Raw genomic sequence first — 19,059 nt, forward strand, 5'->3', positions numbered from 1 at the left:
CGCGAACTGCAAGCCGGGGATTGGGGCCCCTCCTATGGCTGTCCTGTGGGTGAGACCTAGGCCCCTCCAAGGCCACGGCCAGTCAGTGGCAGAGCCAGGGTTTGCACTTGGGCGTGGGGGACCCCACACTCAAGTTCTTTCCCCCCACGCTGGCTGGGCCGTCCCCGGGGCCGAGCCCTGCACCCGGGCCCCGAGCCCTGACCCCGCGTGTCTGCCCCGCAGACACCCGCTGTTCGGCCGCAACGTGCCCCTGTCCAGCGGCTCCGGCTTCCTCATGTCCGAGGCCGGCCTGATCGTCACCAACGCGCACGTGGCGTCCAGCACCAACGCCGTGTCCGGCCGCCAGCAGCTCAAGGTGCAGCTGCAGAACGGCGACACGTACGAGGCCACCATCAAAGACATCGACAAGAAGTCGGACATCGCCACCATCAAGATCCACCCCAAGGTGAGTGGGCGCGGGGGCAGCAGCGCGGGGGGACCTACCCGGCCTCCAGAGCGGAGAGACTTGGCAGCCGGCCTTCCCATGGACCAGGGGTCCTCAAACTACGGCCCGCGGGCCACATGCGGCCCGCCGAGGACATGGATCCGGCCCGCCGGGGGCCGCTGCCTGTCCTGCTTAGCAGCCGACGCGTCCCGGGCCCGCAGTGCGCATAGGAATTTGTTCATAGTTGTTTTTTTTAACTATAGTCCGGCCCTCCAACGGTCTGAGGGACAGTGAACTGGCCCTGTTTAAAAAGTGTGAGGACCCCTGCCATGGACAGTTGGGGGGACGAGGCCCAAGGGACCAGCTGTTAGTCCCTTCACAGGTCAGAGCAGAGGAGAGCGAGGCTGCCTCCTGCTGGCCCGGAACTGGGCTGCCCCGTCACTGCCTCCCAGGCCCCTCCCAGGCCCAGGGCACCTGTCCCGCCGGGGCCGCTGCAGGCATGCAGCTGTGGTGGGCGGGATGAGGGGCTTGGCTCCTCCAAAGCCCGAGGATTCCAGGACTGGGGTCACAGGTCCTCGGCCGGACCCGGGGCTCCCGCAGGTCTCCCCATTGTGGGCCTCAGTTTGTGTGGGGGGCACTTTCGGGGGGTGGCGTCCGTAGCTCCTAACAGATTTTCAGAGGGACCTGTGACCAACCAGTGGGCTCGATGGCCTCTGTGCGTCCCCCTCATGTTGAGCCCCTGGGAGACCTGTGGTCACGGGGGGCTGAGCCTCTGCCCCGTGGGTGCCCGCCTGGGTCAGCTGGAGGCCCGCCTGGCCTTGGCCTGGCCTTGGTCTTCTTGCCGCTTCTTGGGACCTGGCTGTGGTCCCGAGCAAGCTTGCACCGCTGAGCCTCCCTCCGTGTCGTCCCCTCGTCCCCAGAAAAAGCTCCCGGCACTGCAGCTGGGCCGCTCGGCAGACCTGCGCCCCGGCGAGTTCGTGGTGGCCATCGGCAGCCCCTTCGCCCTGCAGAACACGGTGACCACGGGCATCGTCAGCACGGCCCAGCGGGACGGCAAGGAGCTGGGCCTGCGGGACTCGGACATGGACTACATCCAGACGGACGCCATCATCAACGTGAGCCCCTCAGCGGCCTCCGCGGGCTCGCCCACCCCCGCCCCCCGGAGCCCACCCCACCCCTCACGTCCACTGGCCGGAAAGTCCCGGGGTGCAGGCCTGCCCCGGGGTCCGTGGCCACTGCCCCGCCTGGGACAGCCCTTCAGGGCGGAGAGGCACAGCCACACCCCTGAGTTATCTTTGCCCAAACTGCACTCCCGGGTCAGCATGTCTTCATTCTTAGGCGTGAAAGGATGGCACCTTTGCCCCGCACCCCAGCGCCTGCCCCCTGGGTCTGCCGTGGTGCAGGCCATCTCCTGGAAATGTTAGTTTTTGTCGCGGCTCCTCGAGGTCCCAGGATGAGAACATGCGTGTCCCATCCCATGGCCGCCCCATGCTGCCCAGCCCCCGAGTGGCGGGGACATGGAAGCGAGCGTGGAATGAGCCTGGAGGTGGTGCGGAGAGCACTGCCCGGGCCAGCCCCAGTCATCGGGCGGCCGTCCGCTTGGCCTCTGTGGGCCTCAGCCTTCTTACCTGTGAAATGGGGACAGGGTGAGGCCTTGCCAGCTGCTGGGGATAAACTGTGGCTCCGTCTGTGCTGTTAGTGTGAGAGCTGGACAGCAGGGCCTCAGGGGCGCTGGGCAGGGGCTCAGGGCTCGGCTAACATGGCGTTTCCTCCCCTGCAGTATGGGAACTCCGGGGGACCCCTGGTGAACCTGGTAAGTGTCCCCCAGGGCGGGCCTCTGGTTCTCTGGGGCTCTGCTCACAGGAAGGGGGGCACGTCTTGCGACAGGGATGAGGGTCAGGAACGCAGCTGAGCGGGAGGCCAGGAGGACGTGACCCCGAGCCCCTGCTGCCCTGAGCCCCCACACCCCCAGGAATGCAGGTGGCCATCGGAGGAGGAAGGAGGAGGGCCCGAGAGCAGCCCAGGCAGGGGTGCCATCAAGGACCTGGGGCAGGAGACAAGGCTGGGGCGTCATCCGTTGCACCTCCCTGTCCTCGAGTTTACATGCAAGATGAGGGGTGTCCTCATTCCCTCTCCCTCCTCCCAGGTCCCCCCCCCCCACCCAGGTCTGTCCTGGGCCCCACAGTCAGGCTCATTCCCACCCCGGGTGAGACTTCAGGATAAACCAGGACGCTCAGTCCATAGCTCCTGGGCCCTGGGCATTGTCAGGTGTCTCCACCAGGGGGGTCCCCACTAGGGGGAGAGGGTTCACACATGGTCACGCCCAAGTGCACGTGAGGGGCAGGGAGCGAGCTCTGGAGGGACGCTGGGCAGGGAGGGCTTCCTGGAGGAGGCAGCCCTGACCTGGCTGTGGAGACTGAGGTCAGGGTGGATGGGGACATGCAGGAGAAAGGAATTGAGGGAGTGGCACAGCCCAGGCAGGGGTGGGGTCCCAGCCTGTGGGGGTCAGGACGGGGTCAGGGTGGGAGGCTGGCTCCGAATGGAAGGAGGAGGGAGTGGGGGTGCTACAGAGCTTCCCTGGCCCCCCTTGCCCCACCTTGTTTCCAGAGGAAGGGGCCGAGGAGGACCTGGTCCCACAATCCTCGTCACAGCCCTCTTTCGGCTCCAGCCCCTCAGAACCCTGCCTGGGGTGTCCGGGGTCAGTGGACACTGCTTCTAAGAGGCGCCAGCACGCTCCAGCGAGGGGGGAGGGCAGACGTGGAGGAAACAGTGGGGAGTAGAGGGTCCCTGACCCGGATGTGAGCCAAGGGCACCTCCAGGACAGCTTCTGGGCCAGAGACTCCTCCGCCAGGTGGACGGCCAGGGTGGCTCTGGGGCCCGGACACGGTGCTCTGCCATTGAGGGCAGCAGCTTCTTGGGCCCCCGGAGTGATCGCCTCTCTGACCTCCCCACACCCAGGACGGTGAGGTCATCGGCATCAACACGCTCAAGGTCGCAGCTGGCATCTCCTTCGCCATCCCCTCGGACCGCATCGCGCGCTTCCTCACCGAGTTCCAGGACAAGCACGTCAAAGGTAGAGAGCACCCCAGGGCTGGCGAGGCCTCCAGTGGGCCAGCTGTCCTTCCGTACGGGGTGCCCCTGCTCACTCCCGACCGGCCCCGAGGTCCTGAGCCTTAGCCTCTCTCAGATCTTCCTCCCCCTCCTCACTTCATGGCCATGTGCACTCCCCACCCCTCCAGACCATCTGGAGATCTCTGACCTCACCTCCCACTACTTGGGCTCCCCAGACGCCCTGTTTCAGGACCTGGTCCGTCCATCCTCCCTCCCTCCCTCCCTCCCTCCCTCCCTTCCTTCCTTCCTTCCTTCCACCTCTTCATCCATCCATCCACCCATCCATCCACCCATCCATCCATCCATCCATCCATCCACCCACCCATCCATCTATCCATCCATCCATCCATCCACCCATCCAGCCACCCATCCACCCATCCATCCATCCATCCATCCATTCACCCATCCATCTATCCATCCATCCATCCATCCATCCGCCCATCCATCCATCATCCACCTATCCATCCATCCATCCATCCATCCATCCATCATCCACCTATCCATCCATTCATCCACCCATCCATCCATCCATCATCCACCTATCCACCTATCCATCCATCCACCCATCCATGCATCATCCACCCATCCATCCATCCATCCATTCATCCATCCATCCATCCATCCATCCATCCATCCATCCACCTATCTATCCATCCATCCATCCCATCCATCCATCCACCTATCTATCCATCCATCTACCTATTCATCCATCCACCCATCCATCCATCCATCCACTCACCCACTGACCCACCCACCCATCCATCCATTCATCTATCCATCCACGCATTCATCTACCTATTCACCCATCCATCCACCCTTCCTACCATCTATACCTGTCCCTAAGTACTTCCTCTTTCTGCCCTTGGCCATGCAGACAGTCGGGTAGGGTAACCTGTACTCCAGGAGAGTGGAGCCCAAGCCCCTGATCCTTGGAAGTCACCCTCCTCCCAGCCTCCATCTCCTCACCCCCATCCACACAGGGAGGCCCAGCCCACCTGCCCACTCACGGATGGCCAGGGGCATCCATCTGGGAGGCCTCCATAGGCACAGGGGACTCTCCTAGGGAGGGCATGCTAATCGCCTCCCTAAAGTCAGAGGTCACAGCCATGGTCCCGAGGAGGGTCACCCTTCTGCTCTCAGACCTTTCCTGGTGGCCTCCACCTTCCACCTTCCTTTCAGCCCAAGTAAACGTCTCCCTCCCGCCACTTTGTCCCTGTGCCCACTCCTGGCCAGCCTGGCCCACACCTGCCCCAGCCCCGATCCGCACACCTTCACACTGCTTCCCTGACTCCTCCCAGCACTCACCAGCAGCTCACTGAGAGCACGGGGCTTCCGCATGCTGCCCCTCCTCCACCACTTGGCCAGCCCCGCACCCAGAGCCGGTAACGCTCAGGCCAGTGCCCTGAGGACTGGTCACGTGAAGAACTGCTGGTGAGGCCTCCTTTTGGCTCTTTGGTGTCCCTTGGGTGAAGAGAGCCCGGAGGCAGGGCCGAGCCAGAAGCTGGAGGCTTCTACTGGTGACAGGGACCGTCTAACCCAGGGGTGTGCAAACTTTTTGACTCGAGGGCCACAATGGGTTCTTAAACTGGACCGGAGGGCCGGAACAAAAGCATGGATGGAGTGTTTGTGTGAACTAATATAAATTCAAAGTAAAGGAGCGGAGGGGAGAGCAAGAGAACCCTCCGCTCTTTCCGCTCCGCGGGCCGGATAGAACAGCCGAACGGGCCGTTTGCCCACGGCTGGACTCTAACCCCTCGAGCCCTTTTCCCCTGGCTGCTCGGAAGCTCGGAGCAGGACCCGGGCTGCGCCTTTGCAGCCCTCGTAGTCCCGGCTCTTTCTCTGCGGTGGGGCCTTCCCTGTGCCGTTGTGTCCTGCTCCAGGGGAGCCTTTGGCCTGGGCCACCTCCCTGGAGGCTGCGCTTCGCAGGGGGAGCTGGGAGGTGACTGTTCGTTGAAAAGCGGGGACAGCATCCTCTCTCTCCTTGCCTCTCCTCTCCTCCCTCAGACAAGAACCCCCCAGGGGCCAGGGTTCACGCCTTTGTTACACAGGGACTGTCCCTGTCGGCACTGACCTCCACCCAGACCCCAGGAGACACCCACCCGGAGCCCAGCGCTGTCACCTCCCAGGGCGCGAGGACGATCGAGAGCCCAATGCATCTTAGCTGAATGACCGGGTCTATCATTTAAAATTCTCTGGTGTCAACTTTTGCTTTTTTTTAAAAAAAATAAAAATATCGCCCGGCCGGGTGGCTCTGGGGTTGAGCATCCACCTATGAACCAGGAGGTCACGGTTCGATTCTTGGTCAGGGCACGTGCAGGGTTGTGGGCTCGATCCCCAGTGTGGGGCGTGCAGGAGGCAGCCGATCCATGATTCTCTCTCATCCTTGATGTTTTTATCTCTCTCTCTGAAATCAATAAAAATATATTTTAAAAAAATAAGTCAAATTACCCAAACCCAGTTAATCTAAAGTTCTTTAAAACAAACCATCTCTTCAGTGAATCAAGGAGCCGTTAGTTAAGGTCCCTTCTTGTTCCCGTCCAGGGGTTGGGGTATAGAAGTCTTGGGGGGCTTTCAAGGTTGGAGGGGCTACCATGCTGGTTTGGGGGCTGTAGTATTGCCTGGGGCTGGGGCCCCAGGAGGGTCTGGGGGTTCAGCCAGCCTTAGGACCATAGTGCACCCCACTGGGGTGTTTGAGTTAAAGGAACTGGGCCGTTAGGGGTGTCTGCCCCTCCATGAACAGTGGTCACCTCCGGCCTGGGGGTGGTCTCTGGCCTGGGAGCTGAGTGCTGCAGGGAGGCAAAGGGGGGCACCGGGCAGGAGGGATCTGGGGGCACATCCCTGGTCCCGAGGTCACAGGTGTCAGAGTCCCGAACCCTCCAGGCAGAGGTGGGCAGAGGGGGCGGAGCAGGGCAGGGAGGGCTGGGGAGGCCCCCGCTCTGCAGCGCAGGGCCCTGTGCTTGGTGGGGCCGCTCGCCCTCCTGCTGTCCCTTCCTCACGGTGTCAGAGGCTGTGTCCTCGGACCCGGAGCACAGTCTTGCTCCTTCCTAGCCCTGCACCTGTTACCAGCTCAGACTTCTCGTCTGCAAACGGTCTAGGTTCAGTGGCCACAACAGTCGTGTCTGAGGGCCTGCTTGGTGCCTCAGGCCCGCCCCCCCCCCCCCCCCCCCGCCACAGTCTTCACCCCTGAGCTTGTAGTCTAGAGGGGGAGGGGCCACAGGGCGAAGATGTAATATCCCCCAGAGCCGCTCCGGAGGGGAGGCCGGGCGGAGGGAGGGCGCAGGTGAGCGTACTGGGCAGGTGGGCCGCTGCCACTGGCAGGTTCTGCCCGAGGCCTCACGTGTGAGGGGTGCCTCAGAGGCTGCCCAGCGCCCTCCTGCCGCCAGGCACTGCTCCCCGTGAGCTTGGGGGCACAGGTTTCTTCCCGGTTGGAAGCATGACCCGGGTTAGAGTGGAGGGCCCATGGCCAGGCCCGAGGCGGGAGCGGGATGGCAGACGGAGGCCTCCCCAGGTCTCTCCCCTCATCTCTGAGGACCTCACCCAGCGTCGTGGGAGTAACTGCCACCTGGACAGGGACTCCGCCTCACATTTAAGTCTCTAGCCGGGAGGTGCTGCTGCCTGTGGACGGCTCCCCGCTGTGTCTCCCCACCCCCTTTCCAGTTACAGCTCCTCTTCCTCATCTCTCACCCCGCCCCCCCTCCCCCCAGAGCCCAGCCCTGTGGGCCTCACCAGGGGTCTGTCCGCCTGCCCTGCCCCTCCCCACCAGGCTCACCTGTGACAGCCTGCTCTCTGCCCCAAGCCCTCCCCCCGCAGCCCCGCCCCAGCCCAGCTCCTTTTCCATCAAGGAGACGGCCCTGTCCCTGGGGGACACCCTCAGGCGCCCCCTCTCCGGGGGGGACATCAAAGCCCCTCTGACCTCATCGCCCACAGGGACCATCCGTAATCTTGTCTGGTGAAAGGCCTTGCTTACATATTTGTCCATCTACAGCCCTGGCTGGTGTGGCCTAGTGGATAGAGTGTCGGCCCATGGACTGAAGGGTCCCGGGTTCGATTCCAGTCAAGGGTACCGTGGCTGCAGGCTCCATCCCTGGCCCTGGTTGGGCTTGTGCAGGAGGCAACCTGTCGGTGTTGCTCTCACATCGATGTTTCTCTCTGTCTCTCTGTCTCTTCTCCCTTCCACTCTCTCTAGAAATCAACAGAAAAATATCCCCGGGGAAGGATTAACAACAACAGAAAATATGTATATATTCACCCCTTTACAGAACTCTTATGGAGTTCCAAGAGCTCTCCCACGTTCTGGACCGGAGCCCTTTCTCAGACACGAGTGGAAATATGCTCTCGGCCCCGTGGCTCGTCTTCTCCTCCGCGTGTTTAAGGAGAAGTTTTGTAAACTCCGGTCGAGTCTCCCCTCCCGTGTTCCTTCCCGGGGTGGGGGTGGGGGCGTGCTTGGGGCTGCATCTAGGAGACTTTGCTCACTGACGGTCAGAGAGCTTCTCTCCTGCGTTTTCTCCCAGCAGTTTACCCTCTGGGGCTGTGACTTTTGGACGAGGGTGCATTTTGAATGCATTTTTTAAAAGCAGTGCCAAGGGTGGAGCCACGTTCTTTGCTTTGCTTTGGGCGTTTAGCTGCTCCAGCCCCGTCGGACGGGGAGATTGTCTTCCTCTCCCGAGCTGCCTTTCCAGCTTTGTGGATGACGACGATAAGACACTCCCATTCCGTCCCAGGCGTCCGTCTGTCCCTGCGCCAGCACCGCGCTGTCCTGTGGCTGTCGCTTCCCGCGGAGTCCCGAGGCCGGACAGCCCCCGCCCTCGGTGTCCTTCAGGGTAGCTCTGGGTCTTGGGACCCTGTGATTCCCGTCTGGGTGTTAGAGTCGGCTCGTCCGTCCCAGCCCAAACCCTGCTGGTGGTCTGACGGGTTCGTTGACTCTCTAGTCCAGCTGTGGGCAAACTACGGCCCGCGGGCCGGATCCGGCTGTTCTATCCGGTTCTCTTGCTCTCCCCTCCGCTCCTTTACTTTGAATTTATATTAGTTCACACAAACACTCCATCCATGCTTTTGTTCCGGCCCTCCGGTCCAGTTTCAGAACCCATTGTGGCCCTCAAGTCAAAAAGTTTGCCCACCCTTGCGTCTAGTCGGTTTGGGGAGAGCCGTCATTGGGACAACACTGCATCATCCGCCCGTGAACACAGACCGGCCCCCCTCCGATCCGTCTTCCGTGGCTTCTCTGGCCGTGGCCTCCCGCCGTGGCCTCCCGCCGTGGCCTCTAGTTCCCCACGTGCGGGCCTTACACAGCGTTCGTCAGCTTGAGTCCTAGATACTTCCCATGTTTGAGGCTCTCACCGATGGTATATTCTTTCAGATTTCAATTTCTGATTGTTACTAGAACCCACAAATAAAACTGATGTTTGTGTGTGGACCTTAAGAGACCCTGCAACCTTGCCCTAACTGGTTTGGCTCAGTGGATAGAGCGTTGGCCTACAGACTGAAGGGTCCCAGGTTCGATTCTGGTCAAGGGCATGTATCTCGGTTGCAGGCACATCCCCAGTAGGGAGTGTGCAGGAGCAGCTGAGCGATGTTTCTAACTCTCTATCCCTCTCCCTTCCTCTCTGTAAAAAATCAATAAAATATTTAAAAAAATAAATTCAAAAAAGAGAGAGACCCTGCAACCTTGATGATTCGCTGATGTGGGTGGATGGTGCCTGAGGTGCGGGGGCCTGAGGCCACCAGACCGGGCCCGGGCTGCTCCCAGCCTCCGGAGTAGCCCAGAGCAGAGAGGCGGGGCGGGGCGGGGTGGGCAGGATGGCACAGCCCTGCTGCTCCTGTGGGGGCTCCTGCCCTGCCCCCCGCCCCCCGCCCCTCCTCACCAGGTTCTAACCAGCCCGTCTGTTTCAGACTGGAAGAAGCGCTTCATCGGCATCCGCATGAGGACCATCACTCCCAGGTGGGTGTCTCGGCGACGCTCCTCCCGCGGCGTCCCCCGTGGTCCCAGCCCCGCCGGGCCAGGCGGAAGTCCACAACCAAGGTGTTGGCAGGTCCTGCTCCCTGCCGGCTCTCGTGGCTCTTGGCGTCCTTGGGTCATAGCCGCGTCACGTTGACCCCGGCCTCTGACATCCGTGGCTTTCTTCTCTCCCTGCGCGTCTACTCCAAGCACCCCCTTCCTTCTCTTACAAAAACACCCGCTTTGGCTCGGGGCCCACCCAGTCAGGAAGCCCTCGTCTCGAGATCCTCAACCATCACACCCACCATGAGACCCCGGCAGGCGGTTGTGGGTGCCCGTGACCCTCAGGGCGACACGCGCTCCCTCCACCGGCTGAAGGCGTGGGCCAGGTGCCTCCTTGCAGCGTGAGGGCCGGGCTTCCCTCCCAGTGGCCTTGGTCCGTGGTGTTGGAATAGCCCAGAGGTCGGCAAACTCATTCGTCAACAGCGCCAAATAGCAACAGCACAACGACTGAAATTTCTTTGGAGAGCCACATTTTTTAAACTTAAACTACTTCTAACGGCACTTCTTCAACATAGACTCGCCCAGGCCGTGGTACTTTGTGCAAGAGCCACACTCAAGGGGCCAAAGAGCCACATGTGGCTCGCGAGCCGCAGTTTGCCGACCACTGGTCAATAGCCCATTTGTGCCCCTCCCCCCCCCACCTTGACAGTGAGCTCCTTGGGAGCAAGGGCTGTGTCCGCTCATCCCTCTGCTCCCCCCCAGGATCGGGGCTGCAGCCCCGCGGGTGCCTGGGGATCCCCAGTGAGCGAGAGGAAGGAGGGAGTGGGGCGAGGGGGAGACGGGAAGAAAGGGAGCCAGGGAGGGAGGAGGAGGGTTGGAGAAGAAAGGTCACCGTGGCAGGAGCTCTGGGAAGAGCGAAGGCCTGCTGCCGCCTGCACCCTCCCCACAGCCCCTCTGCCGCCTGCACCCTCCCCACAGCCCCTCTGCCGCCTGCACCCTCCCCACAGCCCCTCTGCACCCTCCCCACAGCCCCTCTGCCGCCTGCACCCTCCCCACAGCCCCTCCGCCGCCTGCACCCTCCCCACAGCCCCTCTGCCGCCTGCACCCTCCCCCACATCCCCTCTGCCGCCTGCACCCTCCCCACAGCCCCTCTGCCGCCTGCACCCTCCCCACAGCCCCTCTGCCGCCTGCACCCTCCCCACAGCCCCTCTGCACCCTCCCCACAGCCCCTCTGCCGCCTACACCCTCCCCACAGTCCCTCTGCCGCCTGCACCCTCCCCACAGCCCCTCTGCCGCCTGCACCCTCCCCACAGCCCCTCTGCCGCCTGCACCCTCCCCACAGCCCCTCTGCCGCCTGCACCCTCCCCACAGCCCCTCTGCACCCTCCCCCACAGCCCCTCTGCACCCTCCCCACATCCCCTCTGCACCCTCCCCCACATCCCCTCTGCCGCCTGCACCCTCCCCACAGCCCCTCTGCACCCTCCCCCACATCCCCTCTGCCGCCTGCACCCTCCCCACAGCCCCTCTGCCGCCTGCACCCTCCCCACAGCCCCTCTGCACCCTCCCCCACATCCCCTCTGCCGCCTGCACCCTCCCCACAGCCCCTCTGCCGCCTGCACCCTCCCCACAGCCCCTCTGCCGCCTGCACCCTCCCCACAGCCCCTCTGCCGCCTGCACCCTCCCCACAGCCCCTCTGCTGCCTGCACCCTCCCCACAGCCCCTCTGCACCCTCCCCACAGCCCCTCTGCACCCTCCCCACAGCCCCTCTGCACCCTCCCCACAGCCCCTCTGCCACCTGCACCCTCCCCACAGCCCCTCTGCACCCTCCCCACAGCCCCTCTGCACCCTCCCCACAGCCCCTCTGCACCCTCCCCACAGCCCCTCTGCACCCTCCCCACAGCCCCTCTGCCACCTGCACCCTCCCCCACAGCCCCTCTGCACCCTCCCCACAGCCCCTCTGCTGCCTGCACCCTCCCCCACAGCCCCTCTGCCGCCTGCACCCTCCCCCACAGCCCCTCTGCCGCCTGCACCCTCCCCACAGCCCCTCTGCACCCTCCCCACAGCCCCTCTGCCGCCTGCACCCTCCCCACAGCCCCTCTGCACCCTCCCCACAGCCCCTCTGCCGCCTGCACCCTCCCCACAGCCCCTCTGCACCCTCCCCACAGCCCCTCTGCCTCCTGCACCCTCCCCACAGCCCCTCTGCACCCTCCCCCACATCCCCTCTGCCGCCTGCACCCTCCCCCACAGCCCCTCTGCACCCTCCCCCACAGCCCCTCTGCCGCCTGCACCCTCCCCCACAGCCCCTCTGCACCCTCCCCCACAGCCCCTCTGCCGCCTGCACCCTCCCCCACAGCCCCTCTGCACCCTCCCCACAGCCCCTCTGCCGCCTGCACCCTCCCCAACAGCCCCTCTGCTGCCTGCACCCTCCCCGCAGCCCCTCTGCACCCTCCCCCACAGCCCCTCTGCACCCTCCCCCACAGCCCCTCTGCCGCCTGTACCCTCCCCCACAGCCCACAGGACTACGCTTCCTGCTTCCACAGCTGTGCATCCAGGGCCTAAATCCGAGGGCAATTCGTAGTCCAGGGCCTAAATCCGAGGGCAATTCGTAATCGAGACCCATTTGCCTCTGATGTGTGTTCCTCTCCTTTCATGCCCATCCATCATCCCACCACTGTCAGTTGTCTGTCTCTCCATGCCGTGACCACATTCACCCCTCCTTCCATCTGCCATGTGCACGTTCCTCCCTCCTGCCTTCTGTTCACCTATCCCGCCATCTTTTTTTTTTAAATAGATTTTTACTGATCTCAGAGAGGAAGGCAGAGGGAGAGAGAGAAACATCAATGATGGGAGAGAATCATTGACCGCTGCCTCCTGCACGCCCCCTACTGGGGATCGAGCCCACAACCCGGCATGTGCCCTGACCGGGAATCAAACCGTGACCTCCTGGTTCATAGGTCGATGCTCAACCCCTGAGCCACGCCAGCCAAGCTATCCCTCCATCTTTCGTCCATCTATCCGTCCATCACACCACCTACCTAGTCTTCTGTATGTCTATTCCAGTGGTCGGCAAACTGCGGCTCATGACCCACATGCGGCTCGCAAGCCGTGGTTTGCCGCTCTGTTGACTAATGAGTTTGCCGACCACTGGTCTATTCTGCCATTCACCCATCGTCCGTCCGTCCGTCCTTCCTTCCTTCCTTCCATCCATCCAACCAGTCATCCATCCTACCTTTCCTTCCTTTCTCTCCCCCCCCCCCTTTATCCACCACCCTCCTCTCTCCACACTTCTAATCGCCCACCTTCACTGGGTTTCTCTTGAGGAGCCCGTGTGGAGTGGGGGCACAGACAGGAACCAGTGGCCATGCGGGAGGTGGTGGCAGGAGTGGGCGGTGTGGGGCGCAGCGGAGTCCTGTCCGGCGGGTCGCGAGGGGCGACTCCGAGGGAGCCTGGCAGCGGGTCTGTCTTTGCAGTTTGGTGGAGGAGCTAAAGGCCAACAACCCGGACTTCCCGGAGGTCAGCAGCGGGATCTACGTGCAGGAGGTGGTTCCGAACTCCCCGTCTCAGAGGTAGGCTCCCCCGGGAAAGTGGGGGCGCTGGCTGGGGGGTGGCCAGACCTCCTGGGGCCGGGGGGCCCAGGCTGGCCCTGCTTCACCGGCTGGAGCTTCCTCGGAAGACACGATGGGGAAGGGCTGGTGGAGGGGGGCGGGGAGGGTTGCTCTGGCCTGGCCTGTGAGCCAGGGGCAGTGGAGAGGGTGTTTCCCTCAGAGCGCTGGCCATGCCCGTCCAGGGCCTGAGTGTCCCCTGGCCTCGGGGGACGAAGCGCTTCCCCGAGCCTGACTCTCACGTGCCGCGGCTGGCCCGGGTTTTCTGTTTTCCCATCTGCAAAATGGGCGTGCTCCAGCCGACTCCCCCCCCCCCTCGCCCCAGAGGCGCTGTCACATGGAGTACTAGAGGAAGGTTGACGATGGCGACACCCTGAGCTGAGGCGGCTGCACCCTGGGCAAGCCCCGCCTCCCTGGGCGGAGGGCTCCGCGGGCACGTCGCAGGCTGCGCGGCTGGCTGGCCCCCAGCTGTCACCTGGGAGCTGGAGACAGTCCAGCCTGGGCTGCGGGGCTGCTCTGAGGCTGTGTCATGAGCCGGGCGGTCCACACGCATGATCTTAGTTCCTCCTCACGGCGGCCCGGGGGCTGCAGCAGACTGCGCCTGCCCATTTCTCAGATGGGGAGACTGAGGCTTAGAGAAGTGACCCCTGCTCGGTCACACAGCCGGCACGTGTGGGTCTTGGCACTACAGGCCAGACATCTGCCCGCTGCCCCGCCCTGCCCGCCCTTCCCCCGGGAGTCGAGTGCAGAAGGCAGGCCGGCTCTGCCTCCATGCCAGCGTCTTAGGAACTGTGACAGCATCGGGGTCAGCTCCCCAAACTCACGGCCACCACAGAGCACGCTTCTCTGCAGGACGCAGATGGAGACGGGAGGCTCAGAGGGGCAGAGTCCTGGCCCGGGGAAGAACAGACGTGTGTCCTGGTGTCTGAGCCTGGCGGCCAGCACGCACTTCCCGGCGGAAACCACGCTGTCAGCCTCCTGAGCCGGGGGGCAGGCACCGGGATGCACACTGACCACGCACGTGTCTCTTCTGTCGCAGAGGGGGCATCGAAGACGGCGACATCATCGTCAAGGTCAACGGGCGGCCCCTGGCGGACTCGAGCGAGCTGCAGGAGGCCGTGCTGACCGAGTCGCCCCTGCTGCTGGAGGTGCGGCGGGGCAACGACGACCTCCTGTTCAGCATCGCCCCCGAGGTGGTCCTGTGAGGCGGCCGCCCCTCGCGGCACCGGAGCCACTGCCTCCGCGGGTCAGGACGAAGGACCAGGCCGGTCCTCAGCACAGCCGGCGCCACTCCGGCCGCCCAGGGACAGAGCCACAGGCTGGGCTGGGCCAGGGCCGGAACCCCAGCCTCGGGGGGGAGGGGGGGTCCTCCTGCTCCCGGTGCCCACGGGGCAGCCGCTGCCCCTCGGACAAGCGCTCCCGAGGCCACCGTCCCAGTCCTCGGGGTGTGATTCGGTGCTGGGCAGACGAGATGCCTTTAGCCCCCGAGGCCCACCCCCCACCGCCCTGCCGCTGCACCTCGTACCTCTGTCTGAGCTGCCCCCACTCCCACCCACCGCCCTCACCCACGCTCACCTCAGGGCTCAGCTCCCAAGCGCCCGGGCCCCAACATCGAGTGACCAGGACTGCCTGCCCCGCCAGCCTGGCGCCTTCAGGACGAGCCTGGCCTGGAGTGGGCACCGTGAGCTGCCCCTGGCCGCCCCGTGAGCCCTGTGGCTGGTGTGAGGCCCCCTCCCCTGGCGGGAGAGTGGCTGGCAGGGGGAGCTGGAACCTCGGGGGCGGGGGGGGGGGGGGGCGCTGCAGGACGGAGCGCTGAGCTGTCCTGTGGCGCCACCGACCCCGATCCCCCGGAGCAGCAGGAGGCACGGCCCGTCGGCGGGAGCGCCGGTCCTGGGTGCCTGTGAGCTTTGCTGTACAGTCGCCTGTCGCTTGCCTGTGTTTCTCTACTGTATGGAATTAAAGTTTACACGCACGTGGCCCTCTCCATCTCTGCCCCTCGGCCAGGCGCCCGGAGGCCGCGGCCGCCTGGGAGGAAGGGGCCTGGGTGTGTGGCGGGTCCGGGCAAGGCGGGGTGGGCCTGGCCCGGGGGAGAGAGCAAGCTGGGGGCAGGGCGTGGAGGGCCCACCGTGAACTTGCTGGGCTGGGCCTTGGAGAGGGGTCTGTCGACCAAGGTCAAGGTGGGGCTTCGGCTCCTGGTTCCCGGTTCTCTGGCTTCATATGGGGCAGTAGCCTCCTATGGCGACCCAGCCTCCTCCGACGACGGCTCACCCTCCGGAGGCCCAGCCCGGGGTTGGGCTCAGCGTTGGATTCGGGTTGGGGGTGGGGGATAATTCAGTCCATAGCTCTGAGGCAGGAGGAGGGAGAAGCCAGCGGGGGTGTGGCAGGGAGCTGGCGGCCTCGGGGCCCGGGGGGGGGGGGGCGGGGGGGACGCCCAGACCTCTGAGGAGCGGTGAACCCTGAGAAGCACACCGGCCACGCTCCTGCTCTCCCTGCTCTGGTCCCCGAGAGAGACACTTGGGCCGAGGGGAGAGGGACGCAGGCTCTGAGCCCAGACCAGGGGTGGGCAAACTTTTTGACTCGAGGGCCACCATGGGTTCTTAACCTGGACCGCAGGGCCGGAACAAAAGCATGGATGGAGTGTTTGTGTGAACTAATATAAATTCAAAGTAAAGGAGCGGAGGGGAGAGCAAGAGAACCGGATAGAACAGCCGGATCCGGCCCGCGGGCCGTAGTTTGCCCGAGGCTGGCCCAGAACCTCCCCTCACGGCCGCAGGGGACCTGGGGTGGTGGGGCCGGTGGGGCCAGCAGGCCGGATCTTGGGAGAGAGGGGGTGGAGGTGTTCGGGAGCCCAGTGAACGCCAGTGGCCCCGTGCATTTCCAGTGCCCAGATGGCCCCCGGCTCCTGACAAGGGGCCTGCCATGGTGGACATGGGCTCCGTGGCCTTCAAGGCCTGTCTGCCACCAGCCCTGCCCTGCCCTGCCCGGGGAGTGTGCCTCCCAGCTGCTCCTCAGCTGTGCGCCGGGAAAAACAACTTTTTCAGAGCCACCAGCTGCCACCCTTGTGCAACCCTCCTGGCTTTTAACGGGACTCCTCCCCGCCCCCCCCCCCCCCATGCCTGGGCTCACAGCCACCCGGCCGGCCTGTCCCGGAAGCTGACTAGCAGCACCTGCAGGGAGAGGCACCCCTTTCAGCCTTGGGGCCCCTCCCTGGGCACCTGGAACCCTACAAGGACGGGGCCCGGACAGAACGTCCCAGTCCCGTGTCCTAAAGCCCCCTGGGACAGAGGCGGAGACAGTCCAGAGAGAAGGACGGGTCACATGTGAGCCAGTGGCTGGCCTCCAGGGGGCAGGGCGGGGCTGGGCAGACAGCTGTGGCAGCAGCTGCGCAGCGCAAACATCCACTGGGGAGGGCATGGGGGGGCCAGAACCTGCAGGGCCGCCCTGCCCTGGGAGCTCAGGCTGTGGGTCAGCGTCAGAGCCCCTCCCAGCCCCCCAGGATGAGCGAGTCCAGAGCAGAGTGACCGAAGGTGGAAATTCTGGGTGGGTCAGATCGAGGGAAGCTGGGGCGCCTGGGACTGCTGCCCTGGCCTTGAGCAGTGGGGACCCGGGGTGGGGCCACCTGCCAACAGCTGCCTCAGCTCCGTGTCCACACAGTGTCCTGCCTATAGGGACTCCCCGCCCACACCCTGCGGGCAGCAGGGCACTCAGATGAACATCCACCACTCACAGCCCCAATGGCTGCCCTGATCGCATCCCGGTCGCCAGGCCCTCGGGGACCCACTGCTGCTCTCATTTCTCTCCTCCCTCCCACCTCTCAGCCCCCACCTTTATGCAAGCCTCTCCCCACGTGGACCCTCTCCCAGGCTGCCCTGACCACACCCACTGACCACACCCTCTGTGGCTGGACCCATAGGGTCCATGTCATAACCCCCAGGACCTAGGGACGTCCCCCCACATGATCGAGGGGACCTCGCAGCCGTGGTCAGTGAAGGGTCCTGAGGTGGGCGGTCACCTGGATTCTCCGCATAACCCCCCCTCCCCGCAGTGCAACCCCAGGGTCCTCGTCCGCGGGAGGAAGGAGGTCGGAGGTCGGAGGAGGAGATGTGGCGACGAAGGAACTGGCCGGGTGATGTGAGCAGCGGGCGGAGGGACTTCCAGAGGCGGAGAGGCCGCCGTCCCCCGAAGCTTATTAACCACTTACATTTAGATACGCAATCCAGCCCCGGCCCGTGTGGCTCAGTGGATAGAGCATCGGCCCACGGACTCTGGGCAAGGGCACGTACCTCGGTTGCAGGCGGGAGGCAACCAATCGATGTGTCTCTCTCTCTGTCTCCCCCCCTCCCTTCCACTCGCTCTAAAAGTCAATGGAAAACTATCCTCAGCCGAAACCGGTTTGGCTCAGTGGATAGAGCGTCGGCCTGCGGACTGAAGGGTCCCGGGTTCGATTCCGGTCAAGGGCATGTACCTTGGTTGTGGGCACATTCCCAGTAGGAGGTGTGTGGGAAAAACAACTTTTTGTGAACTAATATAAATTCAAAGTAAAGGAGCGGAGGGGAGAGCAAGAGAACCGGATAGAACAGCCGGATCCGGCTGTTCTATCCAACACACAAGATGGCTGCCCCCATGTGGACAAAGATCCTGCCCCCATGTGGACACAAGATGGCCACCACAAGATGGCCATCAAGGGAGGGCAGTTGGGAGGGACCAGGCCTGCAAGGGAGGGCAGTTGGGGGCGATCAAGCCTGCAGGGGAGGGCAGTTAGGGGTGACCAGGCCTGCAGGGGAGGGCAGTTAGGGGTGACCAAGCCGAGAGAGGAGGGAAGTTGGGGGCAACCAGACCTGCAGGGAAAGGCAGTTGGGAGGGACCCAGGCCTGCAGGGGAGAACAGTTGGGGGGGGGGACCAGGCCTGCAGGGCAGGGCAGTTAGCAGTGACCAGGCCTGCAGGGGAGGGCAGTTGCGGGGGACCCAGGCCTGCAGGGGAGAGCAGTTGTGGAGGACAAGGCCTGCAGGGGAGGGCAGTTAGGGGTGACCAAGCCTGCAGGGGAGGGCAGTTAGGGGTGACCAAGCCTGCAGGGGAGGGCAGTTAGGGGTGACCAAGCCTGCAGGGGAGGGCAGTTAGGGGAAAACAGGCTGGCAGGGGAGCAGTTAGGCATCAATCAGGCTGGCAGGGGAGTGGTCAGGGGGTGATCAGGCTGGCAGGCAGAAGCAGTTAGGGGCAATCAGGAAGGCAGGCAGGCGAGCAGTTGGGAGCCAGCAGTCCTGGATTGTGAGAGGGATGTCCGACTGCCCGTTTAGGCCCGATCCCGGTGGGGTCCCAGATTGAAGAGGGTGCAGGCTGGGCTGAGGGACACACACCCCTTTGCACGAATTTCGTGCACTGGGCCTCTAGTTAACAATAACAGCTATCTTCGTCTTGCTCCTGACCTCAGGAGGAAAGCTTTCAACTTCTCACTCTTAACAAAACATTTGCTGTCGGTTCTTGTCATGACCCTTTGCTGGCTTAAGAAAGTTCCCTCTTATTCTTCGTTTGCTAAGCATTTTTATTATGCGTGATTACTGAACTTTTTAAAAACACGTGCTTATTGGTTTTTAGAGAGAAAGAGAGACATTGACATGAGAGAGACACATTGATAGGTTGCCTCCTGTCCGTATCCCGGGACTGAACCTGCAGCCTCGGTAAGTGTCCTGACCCGGGTTCGAACCTGCGACCTTTCAGTGCAGGGGCCCACGCTCCACCCAAGGAAGCCACCCCAGCCAGGGCGGAGTGTTGAATTTTAACAGAAGTCCTTTCTGCTTCTGCTAAAAGGATTAAATGATTTCCTCCTTTGTTCTGTTCATGTGGTAAAATCCCTTGATCGGAAAGTATTTTATCAACCTTGCATTACTGGACAAAGCCCAATTTTACGCCGAGGTATCATCCTCTTCCAATATTTTTGTTACTATTTTGCTTGGGATGTCGGTGTGCGTAAATGCCACAGGTCTGC

The 19,059-nt window shown here is 63.5% G+C and overlaps 1 protein-coding gene across 1 annotated transcript in view; it reads left to right on the forward strand.

Moving 5' to 3' along the window:
* The window catches only part of HTRA3 (HtrA serine peptidase 3), a 30,322-nt gene extending 15,264 nt beyond the window's left edge, over nucleotides 1-15,058 (forward strand). Inside the window, exons 3-9 of the mRNA XM_080649652.1 lie at nucleotides 223-445; nucleotides 1,345-1,539; nucleotides 2,205-2,237; nucleotides 3,383-3,497; nucleotides 9,425-9,473; nucleotides 12,944-13,039; nucleotides 14,115-15,058. Coding sequence (XP_080505778.1) covers nucleotides 223-445; nucleotides 1,345-1,539; nucleotides 2,205-2,237; nucleotides 3,383-3,497; nucleotides 9,425-9,473; nucleotides 12,944-13,039; nucleotides 14,115-14,280 — 877 coding nt within the window. The 3' untranslated portion in view covers nucleotides 14,281-15,058. The remainder of the gene's footprint in view (nucleotides 1-222; nucleotides 446-1,344; nucleotides 1,540-2,204; nucleotides 2,238-3,382; nucleotides 3,498-9,424; nucleotides 9,474-12,943; nucleotides 13,040-14,114) is intronic.
* Nucleotides 15,059-19,059: the final 4,001 nt, after the last annotated feature.

Source organism: Plecotus auritus (assembly GCF_963455305.1).
Source record: "Plecotus auritus genome assembly, chromosome: 1".
NCBI lineage: Eukaryota > Metazoa > Chordata > Mammalia > Chiroptera > Vespertilionidae > Plecotus > Plecotus auritus.